The 26887-nt window shown below is 49.3% G+C and overlaps 1 protein-coding gene across 1 annotated transcript in view; it reads right to left on the bottom strand.

The window, feature by feature from the left end:
* Window positions 1-26887, bottom strand: part of SLIT3 (slit guidance ligand 3) — a 589227-nt gene that overhangs the window by 76899 nt on the left and 485441 nt on the right. The window contains exons 13-16 of the mRNA XM_026009601.2: window positions 16748-16891; window positions 15387-15550; window positions 5289-5439; window positions 4240-4314 (exon numbers count right to left, since the gene is read on the bottom strand). Coding sequence (XP_025865386.2) covers window positions 4240-4314; window positions 5289-5439; window positions 15387-15550; window positions 16748-16891 — 534 coding nt within the window. The remainder of the gene's footprint in view (window positions 1-4239; window positions 4315-5288; window positions 5440-15386; window positions 15551-16747; window positions 16892-26887) is intronic.

Genomic DNA, 26887 nt, shown 5'->3' with positions numbered 1-26887 from the left:
AAAGTCGAGAGCATGGCCTTAGGACCCTGACTTTACAGTCCTTGAGGAAGCTTAGCAAACTTGGACACAGGCACTGCTGGCTTGAGCGTTACTCTGATCCAGTTGGCTCACTACATCTATGAGGATGTAGGGATGGTGATGGGTCCCAGTTAACACCCTTTACTTAAAAAAAAAGAGCTGCCATCAAGTTAATTTAAATAAGTGGTTGCAGCTGGTGGTCTTTGGGACCAGATCTGCTTCACCGGGCCATTTGCTCGGTTGGCTAGTACTATGACTGCACACTTATGTGCATATGCGTGGACACACACATGTATTTACTGCCTTCAGACAGCACACACATTCCCCCAGGTGATCTGCACTGTTACTGCTCTGGGCTCTGCTGCTGGAGTTTGTTTTGTTTTTTTTTTTAAGATTTTATTTATTTATTCATGAGACACACACACACACACACACACAAGGGGTGGGGGGAGAGGGGGAGAGAGAGGCAGAGACACAGGCAGAGGGAGACGCAGGCTCCATGCAGGGAGCCTGATGTGGGACTCGATCCCGGGACTCCAGGATCACACCCTGGGCTGAAGGCAGGTGCTAAACCGCTGAGCCACCCAGGGATCCCCTGCTGCTGGAGTTTTAACCTTGGATAAGTTACTTAACTTTCTGTGTTTCAGCTTCCTTATTTGTAAAATGAAACAACCTCAGGGCATTTTTGTTTTTATTGGTGAGAGTTACATGAATTAGTATCAGTACAGTCTGGTAGGGAATAATGTGTCTAGTAACTCTTAGTGGCGAGCTATTACTTACTATTAATATTATAATTAATTATTGCCTTGCACGGAGCTCCTTTCCACATTTGAGCCACTCTCTGAATCTTGAAAGTCTCTGAACTTTCAACTCCTCTTTTAAATATATAACTAGTTACCATGGGTCACTCAACCCAGATGTGCACTTCTGTCTTCCTGCACAGCTTTTTGCCCCAGGTCCATGATCAGAGGCATGTCTTTCATTGACCTCTTCATACTTATTTCTGATCCTCCTAACTTACGAGGAAGGTAGATTTATTTCCGCTGTGTAAACAATATAACTAAGGCTCAGCAAGGCTAAGGACATTCCTAGGGTCACACAGCAGGACGGGGAACCAGCTGAACTCAGAACAAACGCAGGTCTGTTCTTTCCCTACACCTGGATTTCTGGCTGCTACAGGGAATGTTTGGCAGCCAGGACCTGCATCCCAGCATAACGAACAGGGGGAAAAACTTAGTGACCTTCACCTCCTGTGGTGAGAACTGGGTCTGTGTTGTGCCACAGTCCCCACTGCTCTCTTGTGGCTTGGATGCTGAGGCTGGGGGTTGGTTGTCACTTATCCTTGTGTTTACGCTGTTGTTTCTCTTGGTGCACAGAAATGGTTCTCTATTCTCCTGTCCCTGTCACAGAGGGGGAAGATGAGAGATAGACTTGTGTGAGTTTCACCTCACACAGAGGGTAATGCTTCTTTATGGAAGCAAAGACTACTTGATCCTGTTTACTATGCAGATATATACTTGGCCAGCCTTACTCACTTTAATACCTGTCTTCCATACACATGGAAGTTTCAGTTTTGAGGTTTAAAATAGTATGCAGAGTGCCTGGGTGGCTCAGTGTGCTTGAGCATCTGCCTTTGGCTCAGGTCATGATCTTGGTGTCCTGGGACCAACTGCGTGTCAGGCTCCTGGTGGGGAGCCTGCTTCTCCCTCTGCCTGTGTCTCTGCCTCTATGTATCTCTCATGAATAAATAAATAAATAAATAAATAAATAAATAAATAAATAAATAAAATCTTTTTTAAAAAGTACATATTTTTCAGGTTTGAATGAAAAAGGATTTTCCTTGCAGGTGGTGGGTGAGGTCTGTGCTTGGCCTCTGAAGCCTGACCACACAGACAGCCTCTTTCCTCACCAGGACACACATGTGCCCCTCTCTCCTCTGTCCCCTCAGAGTGTTCTCAGCTGCTCCCAGTTACAGAGCAGTCAGTGAAGCCACGGGCAAGGTGGTGGCTGTGGGCAGGGAGGGAGGGAGGTGCTGCACACAACAGGGGAAGGTCTTTCTCCTTCTTGTCTGCAGGGGACTGATGGGTGGAAGAGTGGAGAACATGACAAAAAAGCAAGGCTGACAGTCAGTTCTCATTATTCATGATAGTTATTTATTTATTTAAAAAATTTTTTTTATTCATAGAGACACACACAGAGAGAGAGAGAGAGAGAGAGAGGCAGAGACACAGGCAGAGGAAGAAGCAGGCTCCATGTAGGGAGCCCGATGTGGGACTCGATCTCGGGACTCTGGGATCACGCCCTGAGCCAAAGGCAGACGCTCAACTGCTGAGCCACCCAGGCGTCCCGATGGTAGTTGTAATCTACAAAGTTGTGGGGAAAACTGATTCAGGTGATGCCGAGCCATGGCTCCTAGGGAAGACACAGGGCTACATTCCTGTGAGCCTCTGGTCACAATATTTTCATCAGTTGATCAATATATATATATCCTTGTCTGATGTGTGTTTCTGTTTAAAGACATCTCGTTTAATATATGTGGCTGACTGATTTGCACTGATTTATTTACATGGCACTCACAGCCTACAGCACCATAACTCGTGTCTGAACAAAGCTATTTAACACATGTGTTTTCTCCATGAGGCACATCACAGCCTCTTGTGCTTAGGAAGGCGAGACAGCCTGGCATCACTATGCATCAGGGCCACTTAAACAGCAAAATCCCCAACAAAATGCATAAACATGCATAAAAGATGTGGCACCACATATACTGTGAAAAGGACACTTGTTTACAGTCTGGGAGCTAAAACAAGAAATCGGAGCAGAGGCCTTGTTCGATTTCAGCTGAGAAGAGGCGTGCAGGATGACTCAAATTTTTTGCTGTTTTGTCCATGTCTACAAATGAGCGTGAAAGCACCATGAGTATTGATTTTGAGATCACATAAGTTTCAGCGAGTAAGCGAATTAGAAAATATGGGAGTTGTGAATAATGAGGCTTGACTTTACTTCCTTTATTCCTGAGGCAAACTCAACTCTGGGGCCAGAGGGTGTGGAGTTTGAGGTGGGAGCAGAGGATAGAGAGCCCCTGTCTGTGCTGGTACCTGTGCTCAGAGCCCTGGGAAGGGAAGATGAGGGGAAGCAAACCTCGCTGCACACTAGTGTGATCACTGATGAACCCAAGTCTGAGTGCCAGCTCTGACAGTATTGGCTGTGTGGTCTTAGAGAAGTCATAAAACCTCTTTGAGCCCTGCCAGCTTCCTCACCCACACAAAGGGGAATATGAAGCCAGCACCAGGCAAGTGTACAAGGACTACATGAGATGATGTGTGTGAGGCAGGGAATGTGGCCTCTGGCCCAGGACAAATGCTCCCCTTAGCTCAGCCACATTAATCTTGTTTGGCCCAAACTCCGAGGCAGGGAGAGGGCTATGAGGACAGGCAACCCTGGCACTGGAGAGGCCAGTGTAAGCATGTGGCCTTCTAAGGTCAGGCCCTACATGGCCCAGGGACATCTAGGCTGAAGCCCAGTGTGCAAAACATCTAGCATTTCCGCTCCAATGGGCCTCACTGATGCAGGAGCCTGTAGAGGCCATCTAAAAACAGAACTTTTGTCACCTTGTAAAAATCCTAAGAGCATGTGCCCTTGACTCCTGGGTCCTATTGCTGGCCCTTACCTGAGTTCCTCTGGCCACCCCTTGGGGTAGGTGCTGGCTAGGGAGGATAGGGATGAGCAGAGGGGACCTGGGGTGAGGATGAGGAATGGTGCAGAATGCACGCTCTGCACAACACTTGGCAATTTAAAAGCAGTGAAGTTCTGGGGCACCTGGGTGGCTCAGTCGGTTAAGTGTTGCCTTCCACTCAGGTCAGGAGCCCAGGGTCCTGGGATGGAGCCCTGTGTCTGGCTCCCTGCTCAGTGGGGAGTCTGCTTCTCCCTCTCCCTCTGCCCCCCTCCCCTCACCACTCATGCTCTCTCCCTCTCAAATAAATAAAATCTTTATTTAAAAAAAGCCCCCAAACAGCGAAATTTCATGTTGGTCTGTCTCTACATGGTGGTGCCTTGCTGTCCTACTTCTACATACAGACCCACAGTGGGGTCAGGAGGAGGCTGAGAGGGGTTGGAGCAGAGGGTGCGGGGCCACCAGTGCCCTGGCATTCTGCTCTAGTTTGCAGCACAGGCCCTGACCAGGGCCTGGGGGCTGCTGCCAAGTTCCTGAGTATGACTTACATTTTCCGCAGGTTGGGCAACTTCTTGAAGATACCAGTGGCCTCTAGAACAGATATCTCATTGTCGTTCAGTCGCCTACAAGGGCAACAAGCAGATGAGGTGGTAGGTTAGCCGGGACTGGGGTGCCTCCTCCATCACCCTCCATGGGACCCCCCCCAGGGCTCCCCCATAGCTTGAATTGAGTTGCCACCTGGACCTCACTCACTCAGCCAAGGCCAGTGGAGCCTGGGAACACTCAGGGAGAGCACGAGGGCCCAAAGGCTGTGCCTTGCCTCGTGCTACTGTGATGTGTAAAGTCAGAGAGAACACGGACACCAACACTAACGATGAAGACTGCCACCATTTATGCAGGGCTTACTCCGTGCATGATTCAAGATGAATTCTGCGCTTGCATTCTCTTGCTTGATCTTCTTAAACCCCTGGAGGTAGGTACCATCCCCTCCATTTTACAGTTATGAACTGTAATCTGAGATCTGAGAAGCAACTTGCACGATGAGAGGAAAATCAAGATGACCTGTGTCATGCACCGGTCTGTCCATCCTGCACATGTTGCGCCCTCACCCCTACCATGCTGTAGCTCTTTAGCTTTTCCACTTCTGGACAAACCAACATACTGTTTCATTAGCATGGATAATTGGAGGCTCAGATATATCTAATCATTTTAGTGTTTTCTTCACTCTGACAACTATTTACTAACCATCTTTCTGTTATATATATAGTCAGATACATAAAGACATGGGGGGGGATTTTCTGCTTTGTTCATTGTGGAAGCTGGTGGACTTAACACAGTGCCTGGCTTACAGTGGGTGTTCAGAAAATATTTGTAGAATGAACTAATGGGGTCTTTATTTTTGAGGAAGCTGTTTCTAGAGATGGGATGGGGAGGGATGATTGGGTGTCTATCCTCTGCCAAGGATGCAGAGGACAGCCAAGGAGCACTGATGTGGCTGAGCCAGGTGGGGGCTGTCTCCCAGAGATCCTGCTCCAGCTGGCTCAGGGTGATTGGGTGTGTGGGCCATGTAGTGAGTTCCAGCCCAGGTAGTACTTACAGATCAGTGACGTATTCGGGGAGGTGGCTTGGGATGCGGGCCAGCTTCTGGTTAGAGCAGTCCACAATGGTTCCCTCACAGCGGCACTTCTCGGGGCACACAAGGTCCATGAAGCACTCACTGCTGAACCTGCTGCGGTAATCCTCTGAGCCTAGGCAGGGCCAAAGAGGGGTGTCAAGATCACCAGGACTCCCAGCCTGAGCTGAGGTTGTGGGTAGTGGGATGGGGAGAGACACAATAGGGGGTGGGGCGGGGTCCCAGTGACAGGCACAGCACTGCTTTCCTTTGTGGCCACCTTTTTGGTGCCCTCCCCACCCCAGCCTCCCGCCTTCCTTTGGTCTTTGTCATTCATCATTTGAGCCCTCTGGGAAACCAGGCTCAAGCTCTGTGGGCTCTTATGCTTTTGTGGGTCATGGACCTTTTTGAGAAGCTGATGCCAAGTTATGTTCTCCTTGGAGAAATGCTCCCAGGTACATGTGTGCAGAATCTGGGCTACAATTTAGGGTGGAAAGTTCTTAGTCCATGAGGCTCATCATCTCTGGACCCTCTAAATGCTCATGAAAATCCAAATGAAGAGATTCTGATGCCATTTTGACAGGGGCTGTGTCAAGTAAGGTAAGGGGGTCACAAACTCAGATCTCCTCATGCAGATGATGAGAAAACAAAGGAGACCTGGCATATGGTGGTCAAAGACCACTGATGCCAGGCCTCAGCTTTGGGAAGACAACAATGGGGGTTGGGGACCTGGGGAACTGGAGCCTACTGCCCTAATGCTTGGGAATTTGGCTCAGGGTTGCCTGAGGATCCTCTTTAAAACCAATAATAGCAATAAATTAACACTTAAAAACTGTCAACACAGACAAAACTCTTGAGAGGGTCCAAATAATTTGCCCTGCCTTTGAGCATAAACTCAGTTTAACTATGGTCAAAGGCCAATTCTGAAGAGCTCAATGTAGTTGGAACTAAGATTTATCTTTTTGACATTGAATTTCTCCTGAGGTCGCAGAGTAATGGCAAGAGGATCAACAAGTGACATCTCAGGAGACGCCCTGGGGTGCTGCTTTACTGATTAGAAATGATCCCTTGGCACCCGGGGAAACCTAGTGAGACTGGCAATCACAGCAGTGCTAACTGGGGAAGCCCTGGTTCTCCTCTCAGACCCCAGCTGGTTGAGAGCCATCATTGTTTCCTTAGCACTGTGCTAGGTACCAAACACAGGCTCGGTTCACATTTGTCCAGTGCATAAGCAGGGTGATGCTAGCACATGGGCTGTGCTGTGTGTGAGTGTTCCTGAAGTGTTTCAGAGAAGGTAAACATCACGGGATTGCGTAACTGCTTGAGACAGACCTTGGCGATCTGACCCGCATTAGGGGTAGTGTGGGGCACTAGCAGTACAGAAGCTTTAGCAGTAGTGGGTTTGTCTAAGCTCTGGCACTTACTAGCCTCAATCTCTTCACATGGAAAATGGGGACCTAGGACTTGTGCCTATCTCAAGGGGATGGTTGTGCAAATACAAGGAAAAGTAGGGCAGTGGAGAGGCTCTGGGGAAGGGAAGAGAACTGAACAAATATTTGCAGTTCTACTACTGTTATTTTCCAGAGCCTAGTGGATTATTTGGTACATCAGAGGCCACTAAAACATCAGTGTAGCTAGAGATAACAGCTGACATTTATGGAGAATGGACATGAGCTGGGTCACTATTCTTCAACATTCAGATAGGTGGGCCCCTTCAATCCTCACAAGACTTTGAGATTATTGCAACTCCATCTTATAGATGAGTAGACTGAGGCCCTTGGGTCAGCTGGTACACGGCAGAGGGACAAACCCAGGCAGGCTGATGCCAGGCTGATGCCAGGCTGATGTGACTAATACTATGCTTTCCTACACATGTGCATTTTGACAAAACCTTTATCCCAGTCTTTCTAGGACTGATCACAGCATCCAACTTGGCAGAGGTAGTCTGAATGGCATTATCCTGCAGTGGTTTATGGGAGGCAAGAAGCAGACATCTTCCATGCTTGTGGTTTCTTACCCCTCGCCTTATCAACCTATGCTAATTCCTGATTGCGGATGAACTTGGTGGTCTCTGACTCTGAAGTGAGACCTTCTCCTGAAGACAGGGGCTCAGAGGGTTGGACTTGTTTCCTTTCCCTCTCTACCCTCTCCTCACCCACCTCCTTCATCCCACCTTCTGCCCGCCCCGGGCTTGCGTGAGCAAAATCAGTGCAGGTTTCCCCGTATCCCTGCAGTTATTGGGCTGCTTCCTAATCCAATGCATTATGCAAATTTCTTGCCCTTGGCTTGCCAGAGTCCGTCCCACTGAATAACTCTGACCTGGCCCATCTTCGTCCAGATACATCAGCATGCTGAGTCCTGGGTGAATTTCATTTTGCATACCCTGCTAAATGACAATCCCTTCTTGTTCCCTGCCAGTGGTTCTACACGGTGATGGCATGAAGGGACACTTTGTACACGTGCATATATTTTTCCTTTAGAAGGTGTCTACAATGGAATACCTTGCAAACTGGAGGAACCCTGAGTGCTGATCAAATGCCTTTGAAAAGACAGGAGGGAACACGTTTTGCTCTTCAACACGATGAGCCTGAAGATGTACACCGGCTGGGCTGTGGCCGGGGACTGCCGCCGATTAAATGCGTTTTCGTTTTAATCAAGGTGAGAGCGTCTGTAGTTAGCAGGAATCGCTCTCTGTAGTATAGTTAGATTATAACTGGTGGACCTCTGCGATGGAACCGCTGACCCATTTTAATGAAATGATTTTGCAATTAGATTCGATGGACTAGTATGTTCTTTCCAGCATTCCCCCCTGCTGTTTTTGTTATTGCCCTGGTTTGTAATAACGAGGGGGTCGGAGTGTGATATTTTATATGAGTGGGAGCCAGAAATGTTAATAACGGCGTTTGCACAGAACCCAAAGAGTTCCTTCTCCAGTCAGAGCCAGCCTGAAATGCCACCCCCAGCACTTCATATTTCATTACCGAAACTACCCAGGGTTTCTCAGAGCCATTTGTTATGCCTAATGCTCATAACTACCCAAAAGTATTTTTAACTTTTCCAGAGCTTTAAAAGTCAATTTCAATCTCAATGCATATTTGTCACTGCCAGAAATACTTAGTAGGAGGGGAGTAACTGAATAGGCCACTGCTTCTTCTCTTTGGGGCGAGTTCAGACAGCAGAGATCTCAGAGGACTTGAAGAAGGGCCATAAAGCAAAAACGGCGGCTCAAACAGGTCATGGGAGAGCTGATGTCATCTGGCATTTTGCCTGCTCCTGCCCCTGTAGCCCTCCTCCCTTTTTGCGGGCAGCTCGGAACAACGACACTTGGTACATGATCACAGAGAAGCTTTAATAGACCAGGGGGTAGAAATCCACAGCAATGCAATTTTATTAGGAATCCCTGCCCTATGGCCGCTTCCCAGGAGACAATGTCTTTGACATTTGGGCAGTCACAGGAGTGAGGCAGGTAGGGAGCCACGGCTCCCATTCTTTGGGTGGCCTTGGCTGCAGAGGCCAGTGCTGGGCCCAGTATGGCTCCTGTCATTAGCAGTCTGGATTTGTGTCATTCTTTGGGCAACCCGTTTGTTGAGTGAAAGTCACAGATTCATTGTTATCTGATGACCCTGGCCCTGCCGATGCATGTGTCCAGAACGCTTCTCTCCTACCTCCAATATCCCTAACATGAGTGGGATGAAAGAGGAAAGAAACACAAAGAGGAACTGGGGGGAGTTCATGAGCTTGAAGAGACAATCACGTGGATAAGCAAAGGGTCATAGGTAATGAGTGGAATCAAGAGAACACTGCTAGGCACACAGTTATCAGCTCATGGGTAAAGGCTGGGGGATTAGACACCAGCGGCTGGAAAATGTCAGCTGTTTTACCAGGAGTTTAGTGATCAGTTGGGCAGCAGACAGCTGTCCTCCCAAGCTATCCCCATCAGAGCCTATTAGGAATGCAGTCAACTATCTGCCTGGAAGCAGAGGGAAATGCCCATGGCCTGTAGCTGGCCACTGCCCGGTCACAAGCCCGCTGCTGCAGCACCAGGGAGGTGCCCAGGAAGGTGCCATTGTGGACTCACTCCAGAGGCCCAGCCCCTGGCATGGAATGGGGAGGGGGGTGTCCAGCGCCGACGACCTCAGAACGCCCCCTCTGTTCAGAATAGGGAACTGCTCCCGCCTCCAGGATTTGTTCTGTACCAAACAGATCTTGGTATATCCATGCTGGAGGGAGGAGCCATTTAAGCAGTGCAGCTTGCTCACTTGCTTACTTAAGTTTTTCCTATTGACAGAAGCAAGTGGTAAAATTTCTCTTCCACACTCTGCCAATTCAAGTCAATCCTACCATTCTTTTCTATTTTATAATTCAAGGCAATGGGGGTCTGTCCATCACTGGGAAGGCTGAGTATTAGAGCTATAGATAGAGAGCAGGAATCTGACTCTGGGCAAGTTAACCTCTCTGACTCGATATCCTCATCTGTGAAATGGGCCTTATAAGGTTGTTATAAAAATTAAACAAGGTAATGATGGAAATGGTTCAGTGCCTGACCTATAATAAGCATTCAGTATATGGTGAAAGCATCCAGTGAGGCAAATAGGACTCTTTGTTATTCAGCAACCACTGTGCCCTGGCTCTGAGGGGTAACCTGATGGGGAGGAGACAGTGAGAGTCATGTGTCACCATGGGAGGCCAGAGTTGGCTCCTGGGCCTAAGCCAGGGTTTGGTTCCCACCATTGCTCTCTCTCATCTGGGATGAGACACACAGACTCCATGGCATGAACCCAAACCACAATCTTCTAGTTGCATGGGGGCCTAGGATTTACCAAGAAACAAACAGAATGGGAGGTGCAAGATCCCTCTCTTTATTATCAGAGACTACTGATTTCTGCACAGCCCTCACGTGGCACTGAACCAGCACCATGTGAGAAGCCCAGTACTTAGGCCACCATGTTAACTGTTCTTGGAAGGCGAGGGGCACAGGCTGGACTTTAGGCCACATGGGGACCTGGGCCAATGTACTCATGAGGAGTGGGGGGAGTCAGGTTCAGAAGGAGCCTCAGGTTAAATCCAAAGTCTCAGACTCATGCCACTTTCACCCATTCTCGTGCTCCCATTCATCCCCAATGCTTTCAGTAAAGACGGAGGATAGGGAGTGGGTCACAAGTAGCAGGACCTTTGGGTTAGTTACCCCTTGGGCAGATGACCTTGCACTGGGAATCTGCTGTGAAACGATGGGGCATATGCCATAGGTGTACCTGTTCTTGCTGAATGGAAGAGAAACAGTGGTTTCTGAGCTTTTACCTAGCTACTTCACCCCTGGCTGGCACCCAGGGTAGATCTAGGGTAAGACGACTCCACCTGGGGTAGGAGATGTGGAATAGACCTCAGCTTGTCCCCAGGGTGCTTCTGCAGACCCACGTCAGCCCATATCTGCTACCTGGAGGCGGAGGTACTCTGTGAATCCTTCAAGACTTCCCCTGCCCGCCCCCCCCCCCCCCCCGCCCTTTGTGAGGCTAGACCGGGAGAGGTGGGTCTGGCAGGTGGTGGGCTGCGGTGCTCCAGAGCAGAGAAGAGGTGTCCAGCGGTGGCGGCGGTGGTGGCGGGCCATGCTGCAGGAGAGCGCGGTGCTTTCCGCGGTGCTTGACAGAACCATGTTCCGTTTCCATCGTTCCACCACATGGTTAGATCAAGCACAAAGGAAAGCCCCGCGGCGACTGGTCAGAGTCAAGGTCAGGAAGCAGCGTCAGAGAGAGGACAGGAGCGCTCAGAGGAAGCAGCGTGGAGAAGCGGAAGCCGGAGCAGGCCCCCACTGAGCGTGATTAGTACCAGGAGCAGGGTTCCACAGGAACACTTCTGAAGACAGGAGCCCCACCGCCCTTGACCCCGTCCCAGGGGACACACAGGGGAAAGGGAGAAGAACGGGTGGGAGACTGTGAGATACCCCTACTCGGAAGTATCAGGGCGCAATAGATCCTTCCCAAGGGAATTACAACCGCAGAGGTCTCTGGTCTTATCACAGGCCTGAACTGAACCTCTACACTCCCCTCAATCATACCATTGATCTGCCAAGACATCAGATTCAGCAGAAGCATCTTTTGCGTGCTCTGCAACCTGCCCGTCCCCACAGCAGAGTGGATCCGAGGCAGTCTCTTCTCCCAGCCCCTTAATGAAGAGACAGGCCACAGCTTCCAGCAGGCTAACAAAGCTCCAGTGTTCTTCTTGAGGAGAAGCCCTTTGGTATTCCACACCTTGGGGGCCTCCTCAGTATCCCTCCAGGCGCCCAGAAACCCTCTGGCTGACAGACATTCAGAAGGTGATTCGAAGTATCATGAGGGGCAGGGTATGGCATCAAAGGAAAATACACGACCTTAGCCAGGGAGAAAGATGAGAAAGCCGCTGGGGCCCTGGATTTGGGGCTGGGAAACCTACAGTCACGACTGTCTGTGAACACTGACTTCGGCAGAGGAGGTGATCAGTTCCCGTCATGATCAGTGACCTCCTTCAGACTAAAAGAAGGAAGGAAAGGGGGAAGACGCCAGATTCTAGGGGCCCTCCAGATGTTCAGATTTCCTCCATGGTTGTCAATCATGGCAGTGGGCGGAGGGACCAACAATCAATGCTTTCTGGGGCCCATGGCCCCAGGTGAGGCAGCCCAGATCCCTATCTGCAATAGATCAGGGGCAGTTTTTATGAACTTCCTCCCAAGGCACTGGGAGATGTGTACATCTTGAAGAGGCCAGAGTCAGGGCCAGGCGCTCAGGGAACCTCCCTGCTCTCACCCTGGGATAGGAGGGCCAGAGTCACTGTTCCTCTATTGTGTGTCTCTGGGACGAGGTGGTTGCAGCATCTCGCCAATCTAGAGGCTGTCTACGCTGGTTGGCCAGTCAGTTGAGCTCACGTCACAGCCCCAGCTCTGACCTCTTTTAAAGCCCTCCCATTCGGCCAGCCAGAGGTGGTCACTGTCATCTAGTCTCAACCCTGCTTCGACCTCTGGACTTGTAGGGCTCTGTAACACTCTGGTTTGAGGATTTCACATTCCAGTTTGATCAGAGCAGGGAAAATCCATCATCCCTTTCATGCCCCTGCCCCCAAGCCTTGAAACCTTTTCTTTGATGTCCCTCAACACAAAGAAATGGAGGGACAAGGGAGAAAATCTTCACAGTACACTGGAAGTCCTGAGCTTCAGATCTTGTCTCAAAAATACTACTCTCTAACCTCAGACAATACTTTTCTGCTGTGGGGGCCTTGATTTCTTCCTCTCTAGCAGGGACTGGGTGATCCCTGAGGTTTCTAAGTCTCTGATGCCCTAAGCAGTGTCTTGCTGTTTGCCATCTTTGGACATATTGTGTCACCACCTTCTGTACTTCTCACTGTGAATTTCTTCTTGCCGACAGATCTCTACACACAAAGGGAGCATCTTCCAACCGCCAAGTGCTCCCCTGGGGATGGGCTTGGGGTCCCAGGCAGCCAGACGGTGCCTCTTCAGGGGGACTTAATCTGATGGTCAGCTGGCAGCATTCACCTCTAACCCGATATTGCTGCCCAGGGCGGCGGATGCAGCTGATAGAGGCAGACACAGGGCAGCTGGGAGCCAGACGCCCTGCCTAAGGAGGGGCCTTATGCGTTGCAGGAGCAGCCCTCAAATTGGCTTCTAATTACATCAGCTGTCTTTGCAATGGGGGTGCTTTTAGGGGAAAGTAAAATGCAGAGTTATCATCTGTCAACTTCACTATGTGTCACCTGCCCCTCCTTCTTCTGGAGCTTCCTGGAAACACAGAGCTTCAGACCTATGGCTTCTGTATCCCCTAAAGCCAAGGCAGATCTGGGTCCCAGAGTCTGTCAAAGCCAAGGCCTTTGATGCTCACCAGTAGCTCTCTCTGCCTCTCTTCTCTGCAGCTACACGAAATAATAGCACATAGAATGCTCTATGTCAGGCATCAGTTCTGACGTTCTCTACCTTCATGGGGAATAATCTTGCTTAGTATCGATTAAAAAAAAATCTTTCAGACAGGGTCAGTCCAAGAACCCTGCACTTCTGTTTCTTTTTAAAATTTCTAACCATTCCTGCCCTCCATAGGAAAAGTAGCCAGGACCCCTCCCATGCAAAGGCAGGCAGGTAGTGGTGGAGCAAGAGAACTGTGTATTACTGTTTCCTAGGTCAGCTGGCTATTTTTTCTCTACTTAGTTCTCTCTGCACCCCCACCCTGCCACCCCTAGTCCCCACCTACAGTCATTCCTAGGTGCTTGTTAAGATCTGGTCCCTGAAGATGCTGGTCCTTGGATCCTGGGCTGATTCCACTCCCGCTCTGCCTCCCAGGGTATTGGCATCAACCCAGAGCCTTGATATCATGACAGAAGACCAAGGGGTTTGGGTCAGTGGATGGCATCCCATCCTCCTCTGCCTCTTCAGAGACACAACTGCTTGTCAGAGCTAATTAACTCAGCCCTGGGTAGGAACAGAGGGGGGTAAAGGAAAAAAGAGGTGTGTGTTATGAGAAAGGCCCTGAGGAAGGATGGTTGTGCTTCTGGAGGTGACACCTCCAGAGGGCGGTGATGCCTCTGGGCTAGGAGAGGGTTTTCCTCCCAGAGATGCTGCTGGCCCCAAGAAGGAACCTAAGGAAAGACTTTCAGGGAGTGGGGTGGGCCACAAGGCTGCAAAAGAGAGTCATCCAAACAGCTGGATCGCCTTCTCAAGTGTTCCTTCTCTCCTGCATGCTGCATGGTGTCAAGGTGTGGACAAGACCCCTTCACCATCTGCTTGCTGTGACCATGGGGTGTCCTTTTACCCCTGAGCCCCTGGCTCCCTCAGCTGCAGAACGGGGACCCCTCCTGCTGATCTCAGAGGACTCGCAGAAGCACCAAATCTAACTAGAGGCACTCAGCACAGAGTCCATCACAGGTCAGAAACTGCACTTGTAATAGACACTGTTGTTCTGGAGAAGGTAATTTGGGACCAATGCCTTATTTTGCCACAAAGTCCCTGTAGTACCTCTAAGCCCTCTCGAGGAATTAGCTTCTACTGAAAAAGAAAATAGCTAAAGTTTATCACTCTGGAGACATGGACTGAAGGATCTGACGTAGAGGCCAAGAACAACATGAAAGAAGCAGAAGTCTGTCTGCTGGTCTCCTCCTGGCGACCCATGCCCACGCCGTCATTCTCCCCGGGGGGACTCGATTACATAAGATGCTCTTGGGCAGGGGAGAAGAAGGGTTCTCGCTGACACACAGATTGTGAGGGCTGGTGCCAACCCATCTCAGCACATCATGCTATCAATCTCTTACCACTGGGAGCACAATGCCGCGTGGTGATTTTTTCCAAGAGCCAATGACACAAATGGTCACCATTTTTAACTGCCTGGTCACCCAGCTATCGGGTCAAGGACAGCTACTTCTCCTTCCAAGATGAACTGAGAACTCCTCTGCTATTCGCCCCTGGTATCTTTCCTGGGTGTGGGAGGGAGGAAGGTTACCAGGGAGAGCCTGGAAACTGGAGGGCAAGGCTTTGCTTTCCTACTGAGCACAGCTCATTGCTGTTCTCTCCACAAGCAGAATGCACCAGGCTGGGGTGGAGAAGTCAGCTAGTGAGAATGTCGGTGAAATCTGTAACAAACTCTAGTCAAAGGACTGTACCAAAGGAAGGCTTAGAGGGGATGAGAGGCCCCCAAGATGACATGCTGCCTGTAGCTGACCTGAGGACAAATTTATTTCCCTATCTGCCACTTGGGGAGCATACTTTGGGAACAAAAAGAAAATAAATTGTAGCCTCTAAAAGGCACATGGGTAAAGGCTGCCCCTCCCCTAGCTTCCACCTAGCCCTGGAGATAGGCTGCCACCTGGGTTCTGTCTCCCCTGAAATTGTGCAATGACCCCCCCCCCCCATGCTTTTATTGTGTGTGTGTGTTTTATTTTAAATCCATAAGGTAATTGGTTTTCTGCAGGACTAACTGAATTTCCCCAATTTAATTTGCAAAGATGCTCCCTAGGAGCCATTACAGTGCTTGCTGTCCTCCAGATTGGATTACTGGCCTCTCTGGGGCTGCTGTACTCTGAGTCGGAAGGTGGGGCCCAGCCCCATAACCTGATTACCTGAGCAGCGGAACTTCTTGCTCTTGATCTGGCCGATGCGCTTGTTGGCCAGCCGGCGTGGGCTGCTGCAGCGGGCCCCGCTCGTCTCGATGGGGTTGTCCTGCAGGTAGTCGGCCAGCCACTTCAAGTGGCAGTCACACACAAATGGGTTTTGGGCTAAGTGGCTGTGAGAGGGATGAGACTTGATCAGGAGTGCCCCCATGGTGCCACTCTCCACCACCACCTTGCCTGGTGCTGGGCCCCTCTCGTCAGGCAGGATGTGAAGGCGGGTGGGGCTGCGCCCTGTGTGTGTCAGAGAGGGTCACAGGCGCAGCCGGGAGCAGGCCAGGGTTGGGGAGGGGGACCCAGCTCCCTGCTCTCCTGACTTGGGCCAGGACCCACCACTGACCCACACCAGTTCTGATGGGCTTAAGTAAATGGCAGGCTCAGGGTTTGTGCTTACGGCGGATAGGACTTTATTTCTCCAAGCTCAGTGATGCCAGGCACATAGAGCCGGCATGGTGACTGGCACAGGGTGGATGTGCCACATCTCATAGTGGGTATTGCTGTCAGCCTCATTATCTCCAGGGCAGCACCGTGGGTCTGGCTTCTCCTGGCTCCTAAGGAAACTCTTCATAGCGGCAACACAGTGCTCAGCATATGGTCACTGCTCAATATATAGCAGCTGTTCTTAACTCTTTATTGGCACCTGTCTCTGGCTACAGGGGCAGCAAGTGCCAGGTAACTTAGAAGGTGTCCAGAAGCCCCAGGTTCATGGTCAGCTCTGGGCTGGGTGGGGCTGAGATCTGTCCTCAGGTATCTTTTATCTAATAGAGTTATTTATGAACATCTGCAGTGCTTGGGACTGAGGAAGTGCTCCCTGAAGATGGAAGTGAAGAATTCTGTGTGCCTGTACCAGAGATTTGGTTATGTAGGGTGGGGGGTGGGCATCACTGGGTTATCAGCAGAGATGGAGCCTCCTCAGAATACCCTGGCCACAGTGGTTAAGAGCGCAGGTGAGCAGCGACTCTACCTCTTCAAACCCTGCTTCTTACTAGCTGTGCAACCTTGAGTAAGTTGCTTAACCTCTCTGCGCCCTGGTTTCCTCACATAGAATTGAGGGATCATAACAGCATCTACCACATAGGATTACTGTGAGGCCTAAAGGTCTGAATACAGGGAAAATACTCAGTGAGGTGTGGAGCACCATGGGAGTGCTCAGTAGAGGTGCACTAGAACCACTGTTATTAGCGCCTCCTCACCGCAGGCGCTAGATATCATCCTGGACACACTTTGCCTTCATTTGGGGTATTCTCTGTGTCTGGGTGTTTGGGGTCACTTGCTGTCTGGGCATGTGCTGGCACTCGAGGGGGCATACTCACAGGGTCTGGATGGCCTGCAGAGGGGCAAAGAGTCCCTTGCTGATGGTCTGTAGCTTGTTGTCATACAGGGAGAGCAGGTTGAGGTTCTGCAGGTCTTGAAACGTGTTCACTCGCAGGCAGTTGATCTTGTTGGCATTGAGGAGGCTGCAAGCAGGAGAGAGGCCAGTGATTCACTAATCCTGCTAATTCTCCACGGAGCCAGGGCTGCCCTGCCCAGGACAGGCTGCAGGGCTCCACGCACTCTCCTTATAGCCACGGCTCCTGCTGCTCATTGTGTGTGTGTGTGTGTGTGTGTGTGTGTGTGTGTGTGTGTGTGTGTGTGGCTACTGCCTTCCTGTGGCCCCTGAAACTCCAAACATATCTGGACACCCGTACACTAGTTAGCTTGGATGCTGTGCCACATGCTGAAATCACCTGGAGCCTTCCCTTGTGCTTGTGCCCTCAGTGGAAGACTGGAAATGGCACTGTTTACAAAGAAAAATAAAGTACACAGTAAATGATTTGTTCTAAATCTTGATATTCAGGGCCCTTTGAGGGCATCGCTTTGCTAGGAAATATTGAGTAAAGCACTGCCAGCCTTTAAATTCTGCTTTAGGATGCAGAACCTCCAGGAATTGGAAAAAAAGTCATTGGGGGCAATTGTTCTAAAGCTTTAGTTGATTGACTAAGGGCAATTTTGACTCAGAAAACTCAGAGTTCTTTCAAACCATTGGTCCCACTGGAAATCTAATGAAGGTTATAGATTATGTGATCCTCCCAGAAAAATACACCCATGGGTAAGCGCATGTGCACACACACATACATTCTCTGACACGCACGCGCGCACACACACATGCATGTACACAGATGGAACCTCATGTGACCTGCCCTCTGCCCGTTTCCCCACGTATCCCCACGCATGGCATGTCCATTCCTCAAACACCCCCATAAGTGTTTTGGTTCAGGTCCTTTGAACACATTCTTTACTCCCTTTCATAAGGGAAGGTTAGCTTCCCTCCTCTTCATCTCAGCTCAAATGTCACCTCCTCAGAGAGACTGGCCCTGATCCCCTCATCTACAGCAAGACCCGCAGCCCCTCGCTACTGTCTCTCATAGCCCAAGTTCATTGTCTTCATAGCACTTCTCTCAATTGGGGATTGCAGGCTGTTTGTTGCTGTTTATCATTAGCTTCCCACCTAGGATGACTGTAAGTTCTGATGGCACAAATGACATCTCCTTTATTCCCTTTCTTCTTAGGGCTCAGCACAAGCATTCATTAAGAAATACACCCAACCCCATATGCAACTCCAGGGGACCACACTCCTATAAGGTGGCACCCATCTGCCCTGGTTTTAGATCTTCAGACCCCTCCCTCCACCAAAAAAACCCAAAAACCAAAAAACAAAACAAAACAAAAAAACAAGAAGCACCAAAGGAAGTTGCCTTTCCATTGAAACTCTGGTTCAGCATAGGTGATGTCATGAGGGTTATAGGAGAGTTCTCCAGAATGGGGCTGGCAAGTCAAGCAAATCTAGGTCCTGAGAATTTCCTTTATGATCCTAGACTGACTAGTTGTGCCCTCTTAACTAGTGTAAAATTATTTCTCATTGCTTCTTTAATAAAAGTGAGGGAGGGGAGAACTAAACTAACCAGTAAAAAATGGTAAATTAAAAAAAATTCTACTCTCAAGGCTGGCTCAGAGCTTCTCCAAGGGGAATGGCCCAGGAGACTCATAATGAGCTGGCTTGTCTCTGGAGGCTCTGATGCCAGGATCCAAGGGGACTTGAGTTGGTAACGGGAGGCTGCCCATGGGAATTACTCATCTGTGTCATTTCTCCCTCGCCGCAGGCCTGTCCTCCCAGTGGGCCCCTTGCAGCCTGTGTGTGGGCAGGCAGCTGTGGCAGTGACAAGTAGACGAACGGCCTTTTTAATCTGGCTAATAATGGGCAGGGTCCCAAGGGTTCACACAGATGTCCTCCTGGAGAAAAGCTCCCATTGCTAGAATATTTTTCTTGTTTCCCAGAGTGCTTTCCTAGCATCCTGTGGTTCTCACGGTAACCTGAGCAAATGGACAGAGCCAGCCTCCAAAGTTTAGGTGAGAAAATGGAGGCTGAGAGTGCGGTGGCTTGGTCAAGGTCACACGGGTTTCTAGGGAGCATGCTGGAAGTACTAACAAGAATTGAGGTCTCTGGAGGTCTTCTTCTTTATGAATGCCTTATACACCCTGCCCATCTGTCTGTGTCCTCGGAGGCATTCCCCCAAGAATTTCCGGTGCTTTGTATATTACATTTTAGTCAAGGTCACTCTCCAAGGAGGACACCATGCAGAAAAGCTGGAGGGACCCAGCAGAGCCAAGCACCCACGGGGCAGGAATGGATCTGTCACACATGCATGTTTGGGTTGCTTGTTTACAAAGAAAAATAAAGTACACAGTAAATGATTTGTTCCAAATCTGGATATTCAGAGCCTTCTGAGGGCATCAATTTGCTAGGAAATACTGAACAATTCAAGAGGGAGACCAAGTCAGAGGTTTGATGGTCTGAGGATAGAATCTTCTTTGCAACATATTGTGACATCCCACATGCAAGTTTGTTTATTTACCCTCCCGATGTTTTAAAATTGAGAACTCTCTCTTTCTTTCTTACACATACACCCACACATACACACACAGACACCAGATTTCTATTTCCTCTTGAAAAAATTTTTTAGACGCTCTAGCAACAGTGCATTCACTGGAGGCAGCTATGGAGCGGCTGTCCCCTTTAGATAGGACCTATGCTCCTGCTTTGCCACAGTCCTCACTATTCCCTATTGCAATTGATGTCTTTCACCAGTTTATTTGCCTATCTGGCCTGGGTCTCATCTTTGAGACCCTAGTGCAGATTAATGAGCTCAGTTGCAGTTCTGAAGAATGCTGGACATTGGACCAAGAGGAAGCCCACAGGGAGAGAGCAGTGGTGACTCTGACCTGCCTTGAAAGGGTATCTGAACTTCATGCCACTCTGGCAACCGTCCTCACTCACGGGAACTACAGAGGCTTCTTTTTCTGATCCAAATACTTTCTTGTTCCCTACTGCTTCTAGATGTCTTAGCATGGGATGTTATCGCAAAGATGGAAGGCATCAAAACAAGCCAGGCTGGCGGAATTACTAGGCAAAGACAGCTTGAGGCATAGAGTGCATGAGGCAGGGAGCAAAGGGAAATGCAGAAGGGCACAGTCTCCTGGTCACTCATCCTCTCCCAGGATGCTTGGCTCCCTAAGGCAAGACACGTAGGTGCAGGGAGATAAAATTAAGCTGCTTATCCAGATTTAGATGCCGTGGACAGTCTCACTGATCCCTAGCACCAGCAAGATCTAACAGCCTGTCCTTCTGTCCTCTCTCCTTTGGGAGGAAGGTTGGCAGCTACTCAACTCCATCTGTCTTCCACGAAAGGATCTCTGAGCTACCTGGTACACGGACAAGAGTTGGAGGGGAATTAAAAAAACATGCTGTGATGGAGCAAACAGAGAGTAAATGGCTATTTGGGATGGGGTTCAGCATTTCCCTAAGAATTCCTGAAGATGGGCATTCTCTGTATTTCACTGGAGGGATTGATTCTCCCTCTTTCTCCCTCAAGGCTGCTCCATCTGTCCTGTCCCATGTCATTCCCCTTTGAGAAGCAGCAGTGTAGCTGCTGTGTAAAATAACACTAATAATGCAGCGTCATCTCTAGAGACCACAGCTCCGTGCAGCCCCGTGCTGAGCATTTTCTAAAGCACTTTTCATGGCATATTTTATTTCACCCTCAGAGCAGCACTAAGATTGTCCTCATTTTGCCAGTGAGGAGACTGAGGGTCAGAGTGGTGATGGATTTGACCAAGATCATACAGCAGGAAGTGAAGTACCAGCCTGACTTCAGACTTCAACTCTTTCCATGCTCTTTTCCATGCCCAGTGGAGGGTGTTTCTCATCTCTGGTAGTGGCTATTTTTGCTAGCTTTGAAATGCACCTGGGCATGGAATACACCAGGTGGATGGAGGTCCAGTTGGATCTGGAAGACTACCTGCTTCTTGGTGGTGCAGAGGTATCAGGTATCCTGCCAACTCTTACGAAGGACCTGGCACCAAGTTGTCAGAGATGGGACACTCTTTGGGATGCTCACCCAAATTGCCATTGGCACAAAGTGGCAGGTTCTTCATTGAGGGGCTCATACATGTACAAAGCAGGGTTTCCACCTTCAGTGATCATTGACCAAATGGTGATTTGGGAGCTGGTATGCATGGCTCCCCTGAATTCTCACTCTACCCTGGGAAGATCAGGGAACAGAGATGAAGCAGAGAAAACAGCATCCCTCATGCAAGATGAGATGCTCCAGCTTGCCTCATTCAAGAGGCTTCCTGGGATTCAAACTCAAAACTCTGACATCCCAGCTAGAGCCCAGCTTGGTCTGCTGGGTCCAGTGAGTTAGGGGATGGGGGCATATTGTGTTCATAAATATTTCCCCAAAAGCATATTCAACCATCTTTTGGTGCCACCTGCTCCCAGACCCACCTCCCAAAGAGCCTCAAGATCTTACAAGCAAAAGAAGAGAGGGGCTGGGATGGTCAGGCCAGATGAATATCAGGGACATGAGACACACCTGGTAACAAGCACGATGTATGGCTAGGCATCCACCAAGCCCCTTATAAACACTGACTCATTAATCTCCCCACAGCCCTATGGGATAAGTGCCATCTCCATATGACAGATGACACCACTGCGACATAGAAACCTTAAGTACCAGTGATGGAACTTGCACAGCGACAAAGTGGTAGGTTGAGAAGTGGATCCATCTTAGCCCAAAGCTCCTATCTTAGCCCAAAGACTTTGTTCCCATCTATTATGCAACCCTGATACCCACTAAGGACCTTGGGAATCGCCTAATGTTCATGGTAGGAGGCAGCAGTATGTTCTCTGTAGCCACTCCCATGACCCTAGTGATGATTCTACAATAAGACAAAACAAAGAGTCATGCTCCCTTCAGAGGAGATTAAGGAGAGTGGCACATCGGGAGGCGGACTGCACGTACATCACCTTCTAAATTTATTTCCAAGTGTTAGCCCTGTGAGGCACTCTGCCACCCCCTCTTCTCGGAGCACGTTTGGCTTCCACATATGTTCCATGTCAAGAGGTATTAGCACTCAGCCCACTGACTAACCAACATAACGGTGCCGCTAAGAGATAATCCTTTCCAGAGCTGTTGCCTTCGGAAAAGGCAAGGCAGGAAACAAGCCACTGAGAACCACAGAGCTGGAGCTGGAGGGAGGGGGTTGCGGGGTGGGTGGCGAAATCCCCTTAGTCTGTACTAAGGGGGGCCCTCGTGACTCAAGTCCTCCTGCTAGAAGACCTGGCCTGCTCTGGCCAGGGAAGTCCCAGCTGCTCTCAACACAGGGAGGCAGATGAGGTCCACCCTGATCGGGGAACAGGACCCCCCATACCCAGCTTCCCCAGAGAGGCCAATGGGACAGAAGGCCACTGAGACCCCACTTTTAGCTACATCTGCTTCATGGAGCTCACAGGCCTTTGCTGCAAGGTTTGGAAAACATAAACATCTGGAGTCAGGTTTAATGATAAATTGCATTACAATCACCTTGGCAACTCCAGCAGTTCACGTGTTGATTCAGTGGCCCAGAGCTAACATTCTGGGTGGGATTTATACTTTCCACACCTGCCCATGGGTGTGTGGAAGACAGCGGCTACGTTACTCCTCTTGCTTCTGTGGTGTTTGTTGGGAAATGCCAAACTCCACAGTACCAAGGTTTTCTCAGAAAACTGGTGCCAAGAAAGAGTGCAGTGACCCCCTTCCTAGAAATAAGCAAAACCCTGGCAAGAAAGACCATAAGACAGGAAGATGGCCCAGGCTCCTACCACAGGAGGTGCTTTGCGGAGTCTCCTCTTCCTAACACAAGGCTGGGGAGTCAGTTTCTGCTTTGTAAACACTCAGATGCAGATACAGAGGAGAAGAATGTACCAACAACTGCTCGGCATAACCATTTCGATGGCTCCTCCTTGAAAGAATTCTCTCCCAGAAAGTATTTAGCACCATTAAAATGAGTATAAACTATTAGTGAGGACACCAATTTGGAGATATATTTTGGACCTCTGATTAAGCTGCAGGGTATAGAGTCAAACCTCCATATTTTTTTTTAATTTCTCTAGAATTAACCTTCTATCATCCTGAATTCCTTTATCCACTAATTGTAATTAAGAACTACTCTCTTGCCTTAGAACAAATATTATACTGTCATCTTTACTGTATGATATAAGGGATTTACTTTGACCTTTGGGAACCTACTGAAGCCAGACATGGGGAGGAGACTGGTGTTACCAGTGCCATGAGGTCAAGAAGCTCTAACCCTGCCCAGTCTTGCTCTGGGCCATGTCAGGCTAAACACTCAGGAGAGGACATAGGATGAGCCCTCCCAGTCCCAATAAGGACAAAGGGGACTCTTCCCTTCTCTCCTAATATGGCTATACTGCTGGTCACCAGCTGTGGGTTGTCATGGTGATTCCTGATACAAGGGAAACTGCAAAGGTAGCAATGCCATCAGGTGGCCTGTCTGAAAAACAAGACCTCCTTGGAGTCCACAGACATAGGAGAACTCTAGGAGTAGGGTTGCAAACGGAGGGAAGTAGAGACTTTGAGAGACCAGACAGGTGAGCCCCCACCTGCTATCAGAAGCTCAAAGGCCTCACCTAGCATGACCTGGCTTGCTCCTTTCCCTCGGAAGCTACTAGGGTGATCATTTGCCTCTCTGTTGCCTCCTGGTTACTAACTGGTCCTTTAAGAGGGGTGAATCATTCGCTTGATGACCAAGCATGGGATGACCCCAGATTTTAAGTCTCCCTGAAGGCTCTCCTTGGGAAACCCCAGGTACACGAGCAAAGGAAGAAGTCCTCCCTCAAGAATGCATCACAAAGCAAGTTGGCTTCTACCGTGGGAGAGAGTTCTCATCATCTCACCTTGACCTGGTCTTTAGTGACAAGGAACTCCTTCAGGCCCTCTCACAGGGGTTAGTGGGATGCCGAGGAACCAGAGGAAGTCCCAGAGAGATGGCAGCCCATGACTGATACAGTCGACCAAAGGAACTGGATACAGTTCTTTAGTAGCACCTTCTCCTCCCCATGGGCTGGTGAGGAATTCTTGCTCCACAGATCACAAAACCAGCTCTGTACATCTGCCTGTGACTAGGGCTGAAGCAGAAGTCTCTGGCATGGACTCCAGAATTAGACTGCCTGGGTGCCAGTGCCCTGCCACTTACACACTGAGTGGCAATGGCTGTGTTACTTAACCCTTCAAGGCCTCAGTCTCCTCATCTGTAAAATGGGCCTCTCAACAGTACCTTCCTCTTAGCATTGTTGCAAAAATTAGAGAAGCATAAAACTGCTTTAGCACAGGCTCTGGAGCATATTAAGTAGTCAGTAAATGTTAGCTGCTACTATTAGCAGCAGTAGTATTACCTGTGAAGCAGCTGGTGAGGGAAAGTGAGCTACGGGAGTGAAGTTTTGCTTACTGCCCTGTAATTGGCACGTTGCTTGGCAAACTCCAAGACTCTCAAATGGCCTTGTCTGCCTTCCAAGAAAATCAAACAACAGGTGCCTGGGTTGTCTTAACTTATTCCAGCCCCAAGACAGTCTGGTTTGGTTTAAGACCTCCTGGAACAGGCTTAACATGACCACGGCCAGGATTTACACGAAAGCTTCTACCTCAAATGACCACCTGCCCCACTCGGGTGACTTTCCTCTGTATGCCATACAATCAGTGAGCACTAAATGAATGCTCTTTACTTCCTGGGAGAGCTGAAACAGCACAACTTGCAGCTCAGCTGCCCATCAGACAAGAAAACAATGGTTCTAAAGACCTGCTGATGGCTTTCCTTGCTTTGGAAGAGGTTGACCTCTAAGCTCCAAGGTGAGGGATCTGGGGGTACTTGACTGGTTGCACACCAGGATCCGATCTCACAGATGTCCTAGGAACCCAGGAGCCTGGGTAGGCAGGGGTATGGAGAGAGACAAGAGCATCCTAATCACTGACCCTAAGTTCCTGATGAGGAAGGGGATGGGTGCCCTCTGGGAGAAGAGCCCAGGTCACTTCTCTGGTCATCCTGCTGTTCTCATCCCTGGAGTTGGGAGCATATGTGCAGTGGCATATCCTGTCCTGACCATGGATTCTGAGATGTCTTCATGTGGGATATTTCAGTTCTTAGCGGTTTAGGAGGGAGTCTCTAAACATACTTCTTGTCCAAATGGGTGCTGGACTTGCTTCCCAGCAGTCTGGTATAAGGAGGGAAGCTGACAGACCGCCACGCACTCCCCCAGAGATGAATAAGGGCTCTAGTAACCAGTGAATGTGTATTTACACAGGAGTATCTGCAGGAACTGAACCTATTTGGGTATAATTATAGGGAGACATACTAATTATTTTGAAACATTTGAAGACTTTGAGAAGAGCCTCTTCTGAGTTTCCCCAGAAGCCACTACTGAGGTCTAGTATAAGAAATAACTTCCTCACCTTCTAAGTATACATGATGACTTACTATAAACACCATCAGTAAGAACAGAATCTGTCAGAGAGGGCATAAGAGGGGTTTCTGCACCAATGGGGTAGAAGACAGTACTTAGAATCCCAAAGTTCCTTTGGCCTCTAAGATTCTGGAACTTAAAGCAAAGGAGGTGACTCCTTCCAGGCTGACACCCAGAAGACAGGGTTGTTGGGTTTAGGGGATCACTCCCAGGATGGTTGAAGCTTTTCTACATAGGCCCATTTGTGGTAGCCTCTGAGAAACTCTGAAGCCTGAGATATTCTATTTCGCCATTTGCTGCAACAAACCTATCAAGAAAATGACCCAGGAGGATGATCCAGGGGTTAGGCAGATTTGGTGGGATGGCTGAAAAATGTGGAGATATGGGGCAAGGGGTGCAGGTAGGACAACTCATTGTACCCACTTCGTTACTGGCATCATGACAAGCACCAGAAAGGAAATAGCCAAGATCACTTCATGTGGCAGAGACAGCTTGGCTTTGTGATGCACCAATAATTTGAGAAACGGAGAGAGAAAAATAAACACAAACCTCTCTCCAAAAGCCTTCGAGTCAAAGGAGAGGAAATTACTCAGACTACCAGGGTATTCTAATCAGAGCCTTCTTATCAGAGTGTCTCCAGTCTAACAAGGAGAAATCCAATCTATAGCGGGCTGGACGCTAAATTAGATCTAATCAGGACATGCTTTCCAACTGCTCAGCAGCAGGTCAAAGCCCAATGACGGGCTGCAGTTGCTGCTTCTTTCTGGAAAGCAAGTCTGCCTAAGTTGTGTCAACTCTTGGTTGCGTGGGTGTGGGGGAGGATGGTCTGTCTTTACTCCCAGTTACTCCAGTCCATCTGCTCAAAGTTTTGGTGAGGTTGAACTAGATTGCCTTCCCAGCCCATGCAAAGTCCTGTGAGTTCTATTAATATCATCACTGCTGTCAGCTCCAAGCTGGGAGACATTTCCTCTTTAAAAAAAAAAAAAACATGCAAGCCCGGCCCCCCAAACCTATGCATTTATCCATCTTTGCAACATGCCAGGTGCTGTGCTAGGCACTGTGATGCAAGCTAGGTTTCTACTTAATGAATGCGAGGGCACATTCCTGTCCACACCAGACACGAAGATTTGTGAAGGGATATTCAGCTCAGCCCAGTGGAATGCAACACCCCCAAATCTACCTCAAGGCCCATGCTTTTGTTATGCTTCTTTCCAGGGATTAACAGCTAAGCTAGCTAGCCTTATGGTGGTGGTTATAACTTACAGTTTCTTTGCTATAAGCAAAGAACACCACTGTGAAACACCCAGCTCCCTACAGAGCACTGGTATGTCACTGTAACAGACAGCCTTCGAGGCTCTTCTGAGGGCTGGGACCTTTGAACAGAAGAATACGCCCACGCATAGACTCCCAGATGAGACAGATCTGGAGACAGAGGTGAAGGGAGATATAGACAAAAAGACACAGAATCTTCTTCCTCTTGCTTTCAGCTTCACTGAAACAAACCTGGCTACTGCTTGTAGATGGAAGTGCTACCTGGAAAGCCATTGGGAGGGATTTACATGACTGTATTGTCCTGGGAGGATTTGTCCAGGCCCAAGTCTTACAGAACATGGGATGG

Source organism: Vulpes vulpes, chromosome 4, assembly GCF_048418805.1.
Source record: "Vulpes vulpes isolate BD-2025 chromosome 4, VulVul3, whole genome shotgun sequence".
NCBI classification, from domain to species: domain Eukaryota; kingdom Metazoa; phylum Chordata; class Mammalia; order Carnivora; family Canidae; genus Vulpes; species Vulpes vulpes.
This window is presented reverse-complemented; position numbering and strand designations above follow the sequence as displayed.